General features: G+C 30.2%; 2 protein-coding genes across 2 annotated transcripts in view; both read left to right on the top strand.

The window, feature by feature from the left end:
• Positions 1 to 3,199, top strand: part of LOC115882783 (E3 ubiquitin-protein ligase HERC2) — a 90,535-nt gene extending 87,336 nt beyond the window's left edge. The window contains exons 74-77 of the mRNA XM_030901024.1: positions 273 to 455; positions 548 to 711; positions 1,086 to 1,330; positions 2,858 to 3,199. Of these exons, the coding sequence (XP_030756884.1) occupies positions 273 to 455; positions 548 to 711; positions 1,086 to 1,330; positions 2,858 to 3,007 (742 nt within the window). The 3' untranslated portion in view covers positions 3,008 to 3,199. The remainder of the gene's footprint in view (positions 1 to 272; positions 456 to 547; positions 712 to 1,085; positions 1,331 to 2,857) is intronic.
• Positions 3,200 to 4,345: 1,146 nt separating this feature from the next.
• LOC115882911 lies at positions 4,346 to 12,456 on the top strand. The gene is made up of 7 exons (XM_030901174.1): positions 4,346 to 4,448; positions 4,502 to 5,941; positions 5,998 to 6,248; positions 6,306 to 6,357; positions 10,552 to 10,745; positions 10,807 to 11,054; positions 12,309 to 12,456. The coding sequence occupies exons 1-7, from the start codon at positions 4,392 to 4,394 to the stop codon at positions 12,383 to 12,385; spliced, it is 2,319 nt and encodes a 772-aa protein (XP_030757034.1). The 5' UTR covers positions 4,346 to 4,391; the 3' UTR covers positions 12,386 to 12,456.
• Positions 12,457 to 12,469: the final 13 nt, after the last annotated feature.

Below are 12,469 nucleotides of genomic sequence, written 5' to 3'. Positions count from 1 at the left end.
AATCTTAAAAATTAAGAAGTTGTCTAAAAATGTGCTACAATACGGATATAGTATAATCCTTTATCTTTAATTTCCTTCTTTATTTGTGTAAAAATACCTCCAGCCACTTTTACATCAAAAGTTAAATGCCGATCGCTTATTTTTCTACTTTTTTGGACTAGTAAAATGGACTCTTAAACGTCTGTTATGGTGGTGTTCTTTTCTAAGACTTGCTTTATATTGCAGGTCATTTTTTGTGATAATAAATAACTCATTTTTAATGTATATTCTAGGGACTATGTACCTGGTTTACTTTGCATCAGAGAAGCTGGCCCAGAAGAACCTCTTTTCCAAAATTTGGAGATGCCATTCAGCACGCCTTCATCTTGCAGCATTGACGTTTCGCTCAGTACGAAATACAAAAGAATAACTTACGAAAATCGTCTGGAATACGTGAGATTAGCCTTAAATTTCAGGTAAAGGAATCAACTATATATGATTTTTAATCATATTAATCATGTATCAATTGGTATGTATAAAATACTTCATAAATATTGGTTATATGTAGATTACATGAATTTGATGAGCAAGTCAAAGCTGTCAGAGATGGAATGTCAAAGGTGGTCCCCGTACCTTTGTTGAGTTTGTTTAGCGGTTATGAGTTAGAGACTATGGTATGCGGTTCCCCTGATATACCCCTGTCTTTATTGAAGTCTGTAGCCACATATAAAGGTAAGCATTTTGGTTTAAACTTGCTTAACATATATTATCCTGTAACCTTATAAGAATAATACCCCAAAACAAATATTAAATGTAATAAATATCGTTATGTAATAAGAGTTCCACTGGCTTGAAACTTGAAAATCTACAGAGAGAAAACTTTCAGTGGCTCGTCCATTGAATAAAAAGTCTAATAAAGGTGTATATCAACGAAATAAACGAGACCTTGAAGGGGTTTTAATATGGGCGTTTTATTTTTAGATGTAACATGTAAAACCTTCATCATATGTGTACAGTTCAGTTAGGTTAGGTTATGTTAGGTTGTACAGTTCACTTACTAGAATAAGCTGTGGTATTATACCTAATCAAAATTTCTCTTAATTCAGGAATTGACAGTACTGCTCCATTAATCCAGTGGTTCTGGGAAGTGATGGAGGAATTCACCAATCAGGAGCGATCCCTATTTTTGAGATTTGTTTGGGGTAGGACCCGTCTACCCCGAACTATAGCCGATTTCAGAGGCAGAGATTTCGTTATTCAGATCATAGATAAATACTCACCTCCCGATCATTTCTTGCCCGAAAGCTACACCTGCTTTTTCTTACTCAAGATGCCAAAATACTCATGCAAGGTAAGTTATATTAGAATAAAAGATCTAAACTTCTCAGTTCAATTAATTCATGTGAATGTTTGGTATTTATTATTCGTTTTTGTAAAAAATGGGTTTCAAAAATGTCTTTCAAACGAGTCAAGGAAGATTTGGACAGATGACTTAAAAAAATGGCCGAAAAGTAAATTTACCTGTGAATTAAAATGACAGGCAACAACTGTCTTTGTCAGATATTATCCTCTTGTTGTACAGACTTTAAGCAATAAAAATAACGTTTTTCAGTTAAGAGAAATCGCCTAGTAGTAGTAATCTATAGTCTGTCCAACGAATAAGGGATTATTTCGACAGACGACGTCTAAAAATTGACAGCAAATAAAATGACAAGCACAGCTGTCAGTGTCAGGATTTCTACTGTTGGACAAACTATATAGGTTTTATAATAAAGTACCTACTTACGGATTTATGAAGTATAAACCTAAACTGCATACTAGGACGTATCTTAAAATATATGTACAGGCTGTCTCAAAAGAGTGATTGGGCGGGAGTGATTTTAAACGAAACACCTTGTATATTATTGGAATTTAGCGTTCTTTTCCCTGATCACTTTATATAATCCTAGGTTATTATAAATATCTGATAGTCCCGGGGAAATAAATATGTAGATAAAATGTATATCTGTGATATTTAAAAAAATGCAAATTTATTTTCTGAAATGCTAAACAACGCTACGTGTTTACTACAGTGCGATCGAAAAAAAACGGCGCTCGGTTGGCGTGGAAATGAACAACATCGATGAAATGGATCGAAAGGAAGCTAGATAAAATCAAAAAAATATATGTTTTTAAACTAAATCTTAAATAACTTAAAAACGGTTTATTTTAGGTATAGGAACATGTTAAAAAGTAACGAATTGAAAAACCTTTTCACTACTGAAATAAAAAAGTGGGTTTCCATTTGAAAAAAATGATTTATGATAATTTTTTAATCGCTCAATTCCATGACAGCTACCCTCCTTATTATATGACATTTGAACAATTTAATTTTTGAAATAGATAGCCACATTTCTTTTCTTTATGTTACAGTGGCTGTGGTAATCACCAAATTTGACTTTTAGGCTATACAATTTTTTTTAACAGGTAATTTTGTTTGTCTAAAAATTTTAAATATTTTTTTTTTCTTAAAAAACGGTCAATGTTAGATATAGAGTGTTTAACATCAATATTCATATAATTTTACAGATAATTTAAGTATGTAATAAAAAAATGGCACCCATTTAAAATAAGAAAGTTGCTGTCAACTTCCGGTAGTTCCGGAAGTGCCGCCATATTGAAAATATTTTAAATCGATAGATCTCGTTGTAAAACAACGATGTGCAAAAAATCTCCGATCTAGATATTGTGGTTCTCTAGGAACTTCTAATACACGCTCAGCCTGGGACACCCTGTATTCTATTTATATTTTATTTATTTGATAAAATTTCTTAGAACTCGGACGTTCTAAAAGCCCTTGTGTATACATATCTATGATTCATTCTTTAACTTTTTCTAGCACGTCCTGCAACAGAAACTAAAATACGCCATTCATTTCTGCAAATCCATCGACAAAGACGAATATGCCCGAGTAGCTATGGCCGGAGACTTGGCTGTAAGTTCCAGTTCTGATGTCGAAAGCGACCCTGAAATGGACACAAGTAACTAAACCAGGAAAATTGTCGAAAATATTGTAAAGAAAAGAATTTTTGTATATGTGATGCCCGTCCAACACCGTGAATGTCTCGTATAAATGTCGAATCTTTTTAGCTTAACGTAGAACTATACAAATAATATAACGTTTTTACTACACATCATATACCATGGCTTTATATGTACGTAAAGAAATAAAAATTTATTTTTATCACGACCGGAATTGTGAAAATTCCGAAACTTATTTTCGTTCTTAGCGTTAAACAAATAAGTTTTTGCACCTGTGATCTAAAAATGCGGTAACGGAGTTGTTCTTTAGATTAGAGAAAAATGTAACTTGCAATATACATGCTTATAATAAGCAGACAATGCTACATTATTAAACATAACTTTTATATTAAAAAGTACTATTTTTAAAACATTCCTCATATTAATTAATTATTATATTTCCATGTAGTAGTTATCTCGCGATTAACATATTATTATATTCGTTGCTTTCTAGATTTGTAGATTTCTAATTACTATTTTCATTTATGTTTATATTTGCTGTTTATTAATTACTATTTTGTTTAATTCAAATTGACTGCCATAAAGTATTTTTGTTTTCTCTTTTTGGATGTATTAATGTTTCTAGTCACCTTGTTAGTAAATAAACATTTATTATGAACATGAAATTTGAGTTTTATTACCAATATATATAATTATATTACAAAAAAGCAGAAAAATTGTATGAGCGGCACAACGTTAAAAAAAATGCTGTTAACCAAGGTGTTAACAACGGAAAATGTCGCACTGTCAACGTTGTCAGATTAAACACGTAAAATAAAATGGTAACTTTTTGCTGCATAAATAAAGCTATGTATAAAAATATAATATTTATTTTACTGAAAAAGAGTTTGTTTTATATGTTTATTAGATTTATCATGATTTTGCAATGGTTCAATTCATTTTAGACATACAAAAAGACTAATTTTGATTAGTTCCAGGATTTCGCTAATATCTTGGCAACCATGGACACAATTTAGTTCAAAATTTTCTCACTTTTTCACAATGGCGCCACCTGCGTCCTTCTTCTTTTTTGTATTTCAGGTCTTAAAAGAACTATAGCCACAGAATAACAGTAATGTTTTTCTTCTTTTTTATATTTATGATTTAAAATACCCGCAACCACAGATTACATATATATATTTTTTTCTTCTTTCCACTTTAAGTGGCTGGAACTTATATAGGTCATTCGGCCAGAGGTTAGAAAAAGATAATCAAAAGGAAAGGGTCCAAATTCTAATCTATGGTTAATTATTAGACGAAGACAACAAAATTAAAAAGAAGAATTTGACAGAGTTTTGAATTTTTACCTAACCTCGAAATAAAATTTTAACTGTTAAATTGTTTACATTTTCATGGATTCATTTTATGATGCCCCACGTCGCCCTCCGCAACCTTTCGTTCGAGAAACGGTAAAGATAATAACCTATTAATATTATTTTATAAAAATTCAAACGCATTTTAGCTTACGGCCACTCCCTTGGTCCCAGAAATATCAGTATTGGGTTCATCAAACATACCCAGAAATGCCTTTACTCCATACAATCAATGGAAAATGCAACAAAACTCCACTCAGCATCATATGGTAGGAGCAAATAAAGAGAATTTCAGTGGAAATTCATCAAATGGATCAATTTTAAAGAAGCAAGTTAGATTTGAAAGTCCTAAGCTTTATTCCATGCCTGCTAACGATGGTAGAATTAGAAATGATTATAATACTGTGAAACAGGGCGTGTTTTTAACTAATCAACAAACAGAAAGTGAAAAACCAATGCCTAATTTTGAGCAAATCTATATGGCTAACATACCCAATCGCAAATTAGATCTTAGTATTATTGATTCACCTAAAAAGGCACCTGTGGTTGTGGAACAAAATGACGCTGAATTAAATTCAAGAGAGTCTGACAATAAAGCTGAAATAAAAGAAGATATAAGACCAAATTCTTATAAGGAATTTTTAGCACAGAGAGTCGAGCCTAAAATTATATTAAATGATTCAGTAACAGATATTTTTAATTATAAAAGAGGTAATGTTAAATGTGCAAGTCCAAAATTAGAGACCAATCATCAGTTTAAAATGTATAATGATAAAATTCAGAAAAATACTGATATACAGTCTAAAGATGTCTTAATTCATCCAAATAAAACAGAAAGATTTGACAGTAGCAATAATATTCCAGTTGAAAAGTTACAAAATCCTCCTTATATACATAGTAATTTTGAAAATATACAGCTACATAAAAATATAGTGCCCGAAATCAATTATTATTCAAGATCAGTTCAAGATAATCCTGCAATATATGAACCAAATTCAAATTACTCAAGACCAGTTCAACATATTTCTGTAATTCATGAGCCAAATTTACACAGACAAACCCATACCTCTAATATGCAAGAATTTTATAAAACTGATCCCAGATTACCTTATAATAATCCACTTAGAAACTTAGATCCACCAAGTTTGCCTCAAAAATCTAATTGTTGTTGTGGGGGAACGGCAAATACAGAAAATTTACCTGTAAAAACTGAGTCTGACGATGAAGTTTCTGTAAAAGACCTCCTGAAAATAATATCACAACAGAGTCAACAAATCACTCAACAAAATGAACAATTAATATTACTTCAAAAGCAAATTTCAACATTGATTTCTCGCGATAATGAAGGGAATGTACAGAAAACTAAAAGTATCGAGTTTAGTAAACCGAGATATTGCATTGATGAAGGTATAAGGGAACGAGAATTTGGTAATGAAAGAAATAAAGATGAAAAATATATAACCAGCACCCAACATGAAGAATTCAGGGAACCACAGAGAGATATGACTCCAAAAAAGAACAAGGTTTCTAATTTTTCTATTGGAGTTATGACCAGCTTTGAAGTTTCAATTAACAATCCACAAAATAGGGTATATAACTTTAAAAAAATCATTTTTTTGTAAATGAAATCAATAATTTGTTTCAGAATGGGAAAAATAAAGTAGGAAGACAAGTTCTGGAACCTCCAAAAATACAAGAAATTACAGAAATTGAGACAACAAACAGTGATAAAGATTTTGGTGATGAAAACAAATTTCCTAGTAATTTCAGTGACAATAATAAAACTTTAGCGGATGTATCAATGACATTTAAAGAACCGATTAAAGTAAGAGAATCATGTCCCAGTCCCGAACCAAGTATAAAAATTACAATGAACGACTTTGAAGATTCAGACAGGTAAAATATGTTGTAATAATTTTTTTTTACATTTTAAAAATTATTCTTTTGTTGCAGTGAAGATGATTGTTCTTCAGAAATAGCACCTATGTTTTATAATAATTTAATGGTAAGACAGAAACCACTAATTTTCTCTGTTTTAATATAAAAAATTTAAATATACAGGGTGCCCCATTTTTCTAGTTTATAAGTAGAGTTTTTTTGTGAAACTAATGATGCTTCACACAGATTTATCCTAGGTCAGTTAATGGCTCAACTTTCGTTTAGCTGAAATCTGTTATATAAAAAATGACTTTATATATGCGTTCTAGAAGGCGTTAGGGGTACAAATATACAAAAATTTTCCTGCGGAAATGCGTCATTTTCATTTTTCGGACTTTAGTATAGCCGAAATCTGTTACATCAAAACTAGTCTTCGGGGTGTGTTTTAGACATTTTTCTAAACATGAAAACACAAAAAAGTGTCTGCGGAAATTTTTTATTTTTATTTTACATAAAAAAATGCTTTGACTTTAGAATAGCTGAAATCATTTACATGAAAAATGAACTTATATTTGTTTTATACGAGCCTTTACGAGCAAAGAAATACAAAAAAATTCTTGCGGAAATGTGTCAATGTCATTTTGTGCACATTGTTTTTCATACATTCTTCAGTTTAGAACCGTACGGGACCCGGGAGCGAATAGGGGTGCTGGGTGGGGTAAAACATCTTTTGGAGGAATAACAATTCTTGTAGAATAGATAATATAGGTTCTTGTAAACTATAAGTACCTCGGAATGTTGCACTTATTCTTGTTTTTTATTAAAGCTTTACGTAAATAGGGCTGATTCAAAACAAAAAATCATTGAATCATGCAGTTTTCTTTTATATTTTAATAATTAACTGTGATTTTGCAAAAATATTAGATTGGTTAGCATTTAGCATTTGGGTTGCTTTGGTTAGCTTTTCTTTGTGGAGGGTGTTAAGCTGTGGTTTTTATATTTTTATAATTAACTGTGATTTTGTAAAAATATTATTAGATTTATTATAGATTGGTTAGCATTTTAGACACTTTTAAATCAAATCAAATCAAATCAAATCAAAATAGTTTATTTACTTTTTTTTAAACATTAATATACACAATAAACAAAGAGAAAAAATTAAGTAAATGGGACTGTGTCGCGATTATAAAAAAAACCGATACACAAAAACAAAAACAGTAAATGTTTTTGTGTCGCACAGCCCTGTAAATATTTAAAACAAATATACATGCATAAATGATACAAAGATTAATACAAAGAATTCAAAATAAAATACATAAAATATACTCAAATACAAAAAAAGAGAATGCAATCAACGGGAATGACCAGGAGGAAGGCTAGGGCACCAGGGAAAAGTTAAATTAAGTTGAAATCATCAGGTTATTATTAAAATTAAAAACTAAAAGGCGACGAAAGCAGGCAGGCAGGTTAGTCACTCGTTTAAATTTCTAACGGTTTTGTTTTTGTTGTTCTAAATATATAGACTTGACACTATTTACAAATTTTTCATATGAAAGCTCTTGAACGCATTTAGGAATCTGATGCCACAATTGAATCGCTACAAAGCTGAAAGATCTCTGAAATGCCGCAGTTCTGTGCTGGGGGACTTTGAAATTATTTACATTTCTGGTAAAATAAGAATGTTCATGAGAATTGAAAAGTGAATTTAAATAGGGTGGTTTTCCGGTTTTTAAAACTTTATAAATAAATGATAACATATGACATTTACGTCTATTGCACATTGATAATATAGAATTACTATTTAGGTATGGTATAATGTGATGTCTATAGGGTATATTAAACGAGAATCGCATACATGAATTTTGAATTTTTGTATAGATTTCGCTAGCCCTGCAGATAACGAGGCATCATAGACTATATCACCATAATCAAACAATGATAAAATAAGTGTATTGCATAAGTAATATTTAACAAAAGGTGGTAGAAATTTTTTATAAATATTTAGTTTTTTTAAGCGACAATATGCATTAGTAAGTTTATTTTTAATGTGTGAATTGAAAGTAAGTTTTGAATCGACATGTATTCCCAGATTTTTGGCCTCAGCAACTACAGGTAGCAAAACATTATTGATCTCAACTTTGAAATTTTTTGTAATACCCGTCACTCGAGTCTTGCTGGATTCAAAAAAAGTACACAAGATTTCGAAGTATTTAATTTCAGATTATGATCTGTAGCAAATTTATCAATCCTATTTATATCAATATTATATTGTAAATTGATATGATATAATTCTCGTTGGTGAAAGATAGATACAATTGTGAATCATCAGCGTATTGTTGTAACTTAGAATGCGATAATTCGTCATTCATGTCTGCTACATATAAAGAGAATAATAGCGGGCCCAATATTGATCCCTGAGGAACACCAGCGGTCATAGGAGTATAAGGAGATTTTAGCAGACTAAAGTCTTTTTTTATGCCAACACAATGCGATCTTTGAGTAAGGTAAGCACGTAAAAGTTAACGGATTGTTCAGATAGTCCAAAATAATGCAACTTTGCTAGTAATAAGTTATGATTTAACGCGTCAAATGCTTTGCTAAAATCAAGCAGACTTAAACACGTTGTTTCTTTCATTTCCTGGGAAAGTCTTATATCATTAATAAGCTTAACAAGACATGTAGTTGTACTGAAATTTTTACGAAAACCTGATTGACAATCAGGAATAATTTTCATTAAATCGGTGTAAGTAATAACTTGATTACAGATATGTCTCTCTACTATTTTTGAAACAACCGGCAAAATACTAATAGGTCTAAAGTCTTCCTGATTTGTAGGATTCGTTTTTTGGAATAGGTATTATGACAGATTTTTTCCACAAATCCGGAAAACATTCTCAAGAATACAGGTATTTATTATATTCATTAGTGGTTTCCCCACAAAACGGCATGCATAGTTGTAGATCTCTTTATTGACAAATTGTCTTCACCAACCGCATTTGTTTTAATTGACTGTATAATTTTATGTAATGATGTCTCATTAATTAATTTAAAGTTCAGTTCTGAAGTAATATTTTTGTGCCTATTATTATTGTAAAAAAAAATTTTTTCTATCGAGGTTGTGTCGATTATTCTATTGCAACTAGCAAAAAAATTATTAAATTTTATAGGTTTGATTAATAACAAATGATTTTTTTTGGTTCAAAAGTGCTTCATCCAAGGATTTTTTTCTTTTAAACTGTTCTATAAACATAGGACTTTCTGCCAAAAAAAAAACTAAATTCGTGGGTACTTACAGTACGTCTGCTGGATCTGTGTCTATGAAAAGAATGCGGACAAAAAACATTTAAATAAACAGCAATATATTTTATACGTCGACTTGACGAGTACATCACCGCAAATCGCTCCGCCCACTCATTTTATTGGCTACTTGCAAATTTGTCGAATTTTTATTGATGGGACGCGTCGTCTAATTTTTTACGAAAAACATCGAGAGAATCGTTTCCCCTCTAATGGATACCCCGTAGCTACAGAACGGACAGACGTACTGTATACTTTACAAGACCTGATAATATAATAAGGAACAAATGGAAAATGAAAATCAAGCATTTCCGCAGGAAATTTTTTATTTTCCTGAGTTTGTAAACGCTTCTAAAAGGCAAAAATATATTTGTTTTTTATGCAACTGATTTCAGCTATTCTAAAGTCTATTAAATTTCCTCAGAAAATGGATACAGTTTATTTCCGCAGGAAAACTTTTATTTTCCTCAATTCGTGAATGCTTCTAAAAGGCAAAAATATATTTATTTTTTATATAACTGATTTCAGCTATTCTAAAGTCTAATAAATTTCTGTGTTTATATGTTCAGAAAAACATTAAAAATAAAACGCAAAATGTATTTTTTTATAGCAGATTTCAGTTATTCTAAAGTGCGAAATTTGGAAATTACGCATTTCCGCAGGAAAATTTGTGTTTTCCGTGGTTCACAGTAGCTTTTTGAAGACAATTTTTTTTTTCTAATAACTGATTTCAGCTAAACGAAAGTTGACCCCGGTTAATTATTGAATACAGGGTAACTTTGAAATTGTTACATTTTTCAACTGACCTTGTAGCTCAGTTAACTTACTGAAAAGGTGAAAACTGTGTTCTGTAGAGGTTTTCTTGTAGAATCCAAGGGTGTAAATAGTTTTTCTCTGGGAGATGTCATTTTTGTAATATGACCCAAACTTATGTGTTTTAAATAATATACTATTTTTATTTCATTTTTATTTTAACACAATTTTGATTTTTTTGTTTCTACATGAAGTACTATGATTTTTTTAGACCCAAGTAAACAAAATACTTCAGAAAGCTCAAATACAGACAAAAGAAGAAATGTATAACTTTCAAGAACAAAACGGTCAGCATATTGGTAAAAAACTAAAGAACGAAACTATACATAAAGTAAAAGAAGCAACGCTAAATCATTTGAGAAACATTGGAGTGGAAGTACCCAATTTGGACCAAAGTTCTAGCTGGTATTTTTCTAAAAAAGTAATAAAATACAATTTTAATAATGATATAATGTGATTGTTTTAGTTCTTCTGATGATACAGGGGACCAGTCATACAACCAGGAAGATATAAGTTACACGGTGAAGCAACTTTTAATGAAATACTTGCCCGATGAGTACTTAGCAAAAATCAGTAAAAGAGCTAATGCACATCAAAACCCCGCAATGTTAACGCCAAAGGAAAAAGTAGGTGCAATAAAAAATAGGCCGGAGTTTTCTTTCGCCACTGTACAGTACATGAAGAAGTACAATCTAATTTCCAACGGGAAAAGAGGTAAATAAATATATTAGGAATGCAATTATACAGAGCGACACAGTGTTCTGAAGAAGCTCAATATACAGGGTCCGGCAATAGTGTGTTGGGCATCTGTACCTCCTAGAATAAAAAACTTGGGAATTTTGTTTGTGTGCAAACCTAAAATATGTACTTGGATGTATTTCAGGAAAATATTTTAAGTTCTATAGGGTGACACAAAAAAGTGTAAGTGGATCAGGATGATTTTTTTAAAAGGAACACCCTGTATATTATTACATTTTTGGCTTTCTTTCAGATTATTTTACATAATCCTAAGATATGAGTAAATATATTTCGATAGTTTCAGAGATATTAATAAATTAATAAAAAATATATATTTCTTGGCCCTTCTTAAAAAAATTATTAAAAATACAAGAACTGTCCTAAAATCAAAACTATATTAGGTCTTTACTTTAGAAGGTCTATATTTACTTTGCTATAAATATGGTAATCGTAAATCATACAGGATATTCAAAATAATACGCCAAACTTTCTAAAATATAAAATAATTTTTCTTCGTTTTTTAAATGTAGTATGTAGTACCACCTTGTATATTATTTTTTCAATAGATAGAGAATTAAAAAATGAACATTTTTGTATCTAGAGTATTTAAAAAAATTTTCAAAAAACGGTTTCGCAGATATTCGCGGTTTTGTATTTCATATGGCATTTTCCACAGTAAATTTTTATCAAAGCCACCTAATGATTTTTTTCTGGTATTTTACCGTTGAAAAAGCCATATGAAATAATACAAAAATTGTTCATTTTTTAATATTCGATCTAATAAAAACATAATATATAGTTAAATAATTAATATGAATATATATAAAACACAGAAAAATTATTTTATATTTTAGAAACTTTGGCGTAGAATTTTGAACACCCTGTATGATTTATGATTACGATATTTATAGCAAAGTAAGTATAGACCATCTGAAGTAAGTACCTAATATAGTTTTAATTTCACGACATTTCTTGTATTTTTAATATTTTTTTTTAAAAAAGGCTGAATTTTTTTTTTATTTATTTATTAATATTTCTGAAACTACCGAAATATATTTACTGATATCTTAGGAATATATAAGGTGCTCTGAAAGGAAGGCAAAAATGCAATAATATACAGGGGAGCCACCCTATAAAAGTTAAAATTTCACATACAAAACCAGATATAGAACTTTTTTAACACTGGATCACCCTGTATAAAATATACATAAACAAAGTTTTATTTTACAGAACACAGATTCGGTCCAGAAACGCCCAATAAAATTTTGGACTTGACAAAGCTGAAACAGCAGCCAAAACTACTATAAATTTTAAAAGTTTAGATTTTTAAGAGCGGACAAGTTAAATATAAATCAGTTATTTTATAAAATAAATTAATTTATTGTATAGTT

This window comes from Sitophilus oryzae, unplaced genomic scaffold (genome assembly GCF_002938485.1).
Source record: "Sitophilus oryzae breed Bouriz unplaced genomic scaffold, Soryzae_2.0 scaffold_179_pilon_pilon, whole genome shotgun sequence".
Taxonomy (NCBI): Eukaryota; Metazoa; Arthropoda; class Insecta; order Coleoptera; family Curculionidae; genus Sitophilus; species Sitophilus oryzae.
The sequence above is the reverse complement of the archived record's forward strand: the minus strand, read 5'-3'. Positions and strand labels throughout refer to the sequence as shown.

Excerpts from the sequence above, each read along its gene's own strand:
- LOC115882911 (XM_030901174.1), top strand. The coding sequence starts at position 4,392 with ATGGATTCATTTTATGATGCCCCACGTCGCCCTCCGCAACCTTTCGTT. Across the intron at positions 4,449-4,501 it reads AACCTTTCGTTCGAGAAACG|CTTACGGCCACTCCCTTGGT; the intron begins GTAAAGATAATA and ends AACGCATTTTAG. Across the intron at positions 10,746-10,806 it reads TTGGACCAAAGTTCTAGCTG|TTCTTCTGATGATACAGGGG; the intron begins GTATTTTTCTAA and ends TGATTGTTTTAG.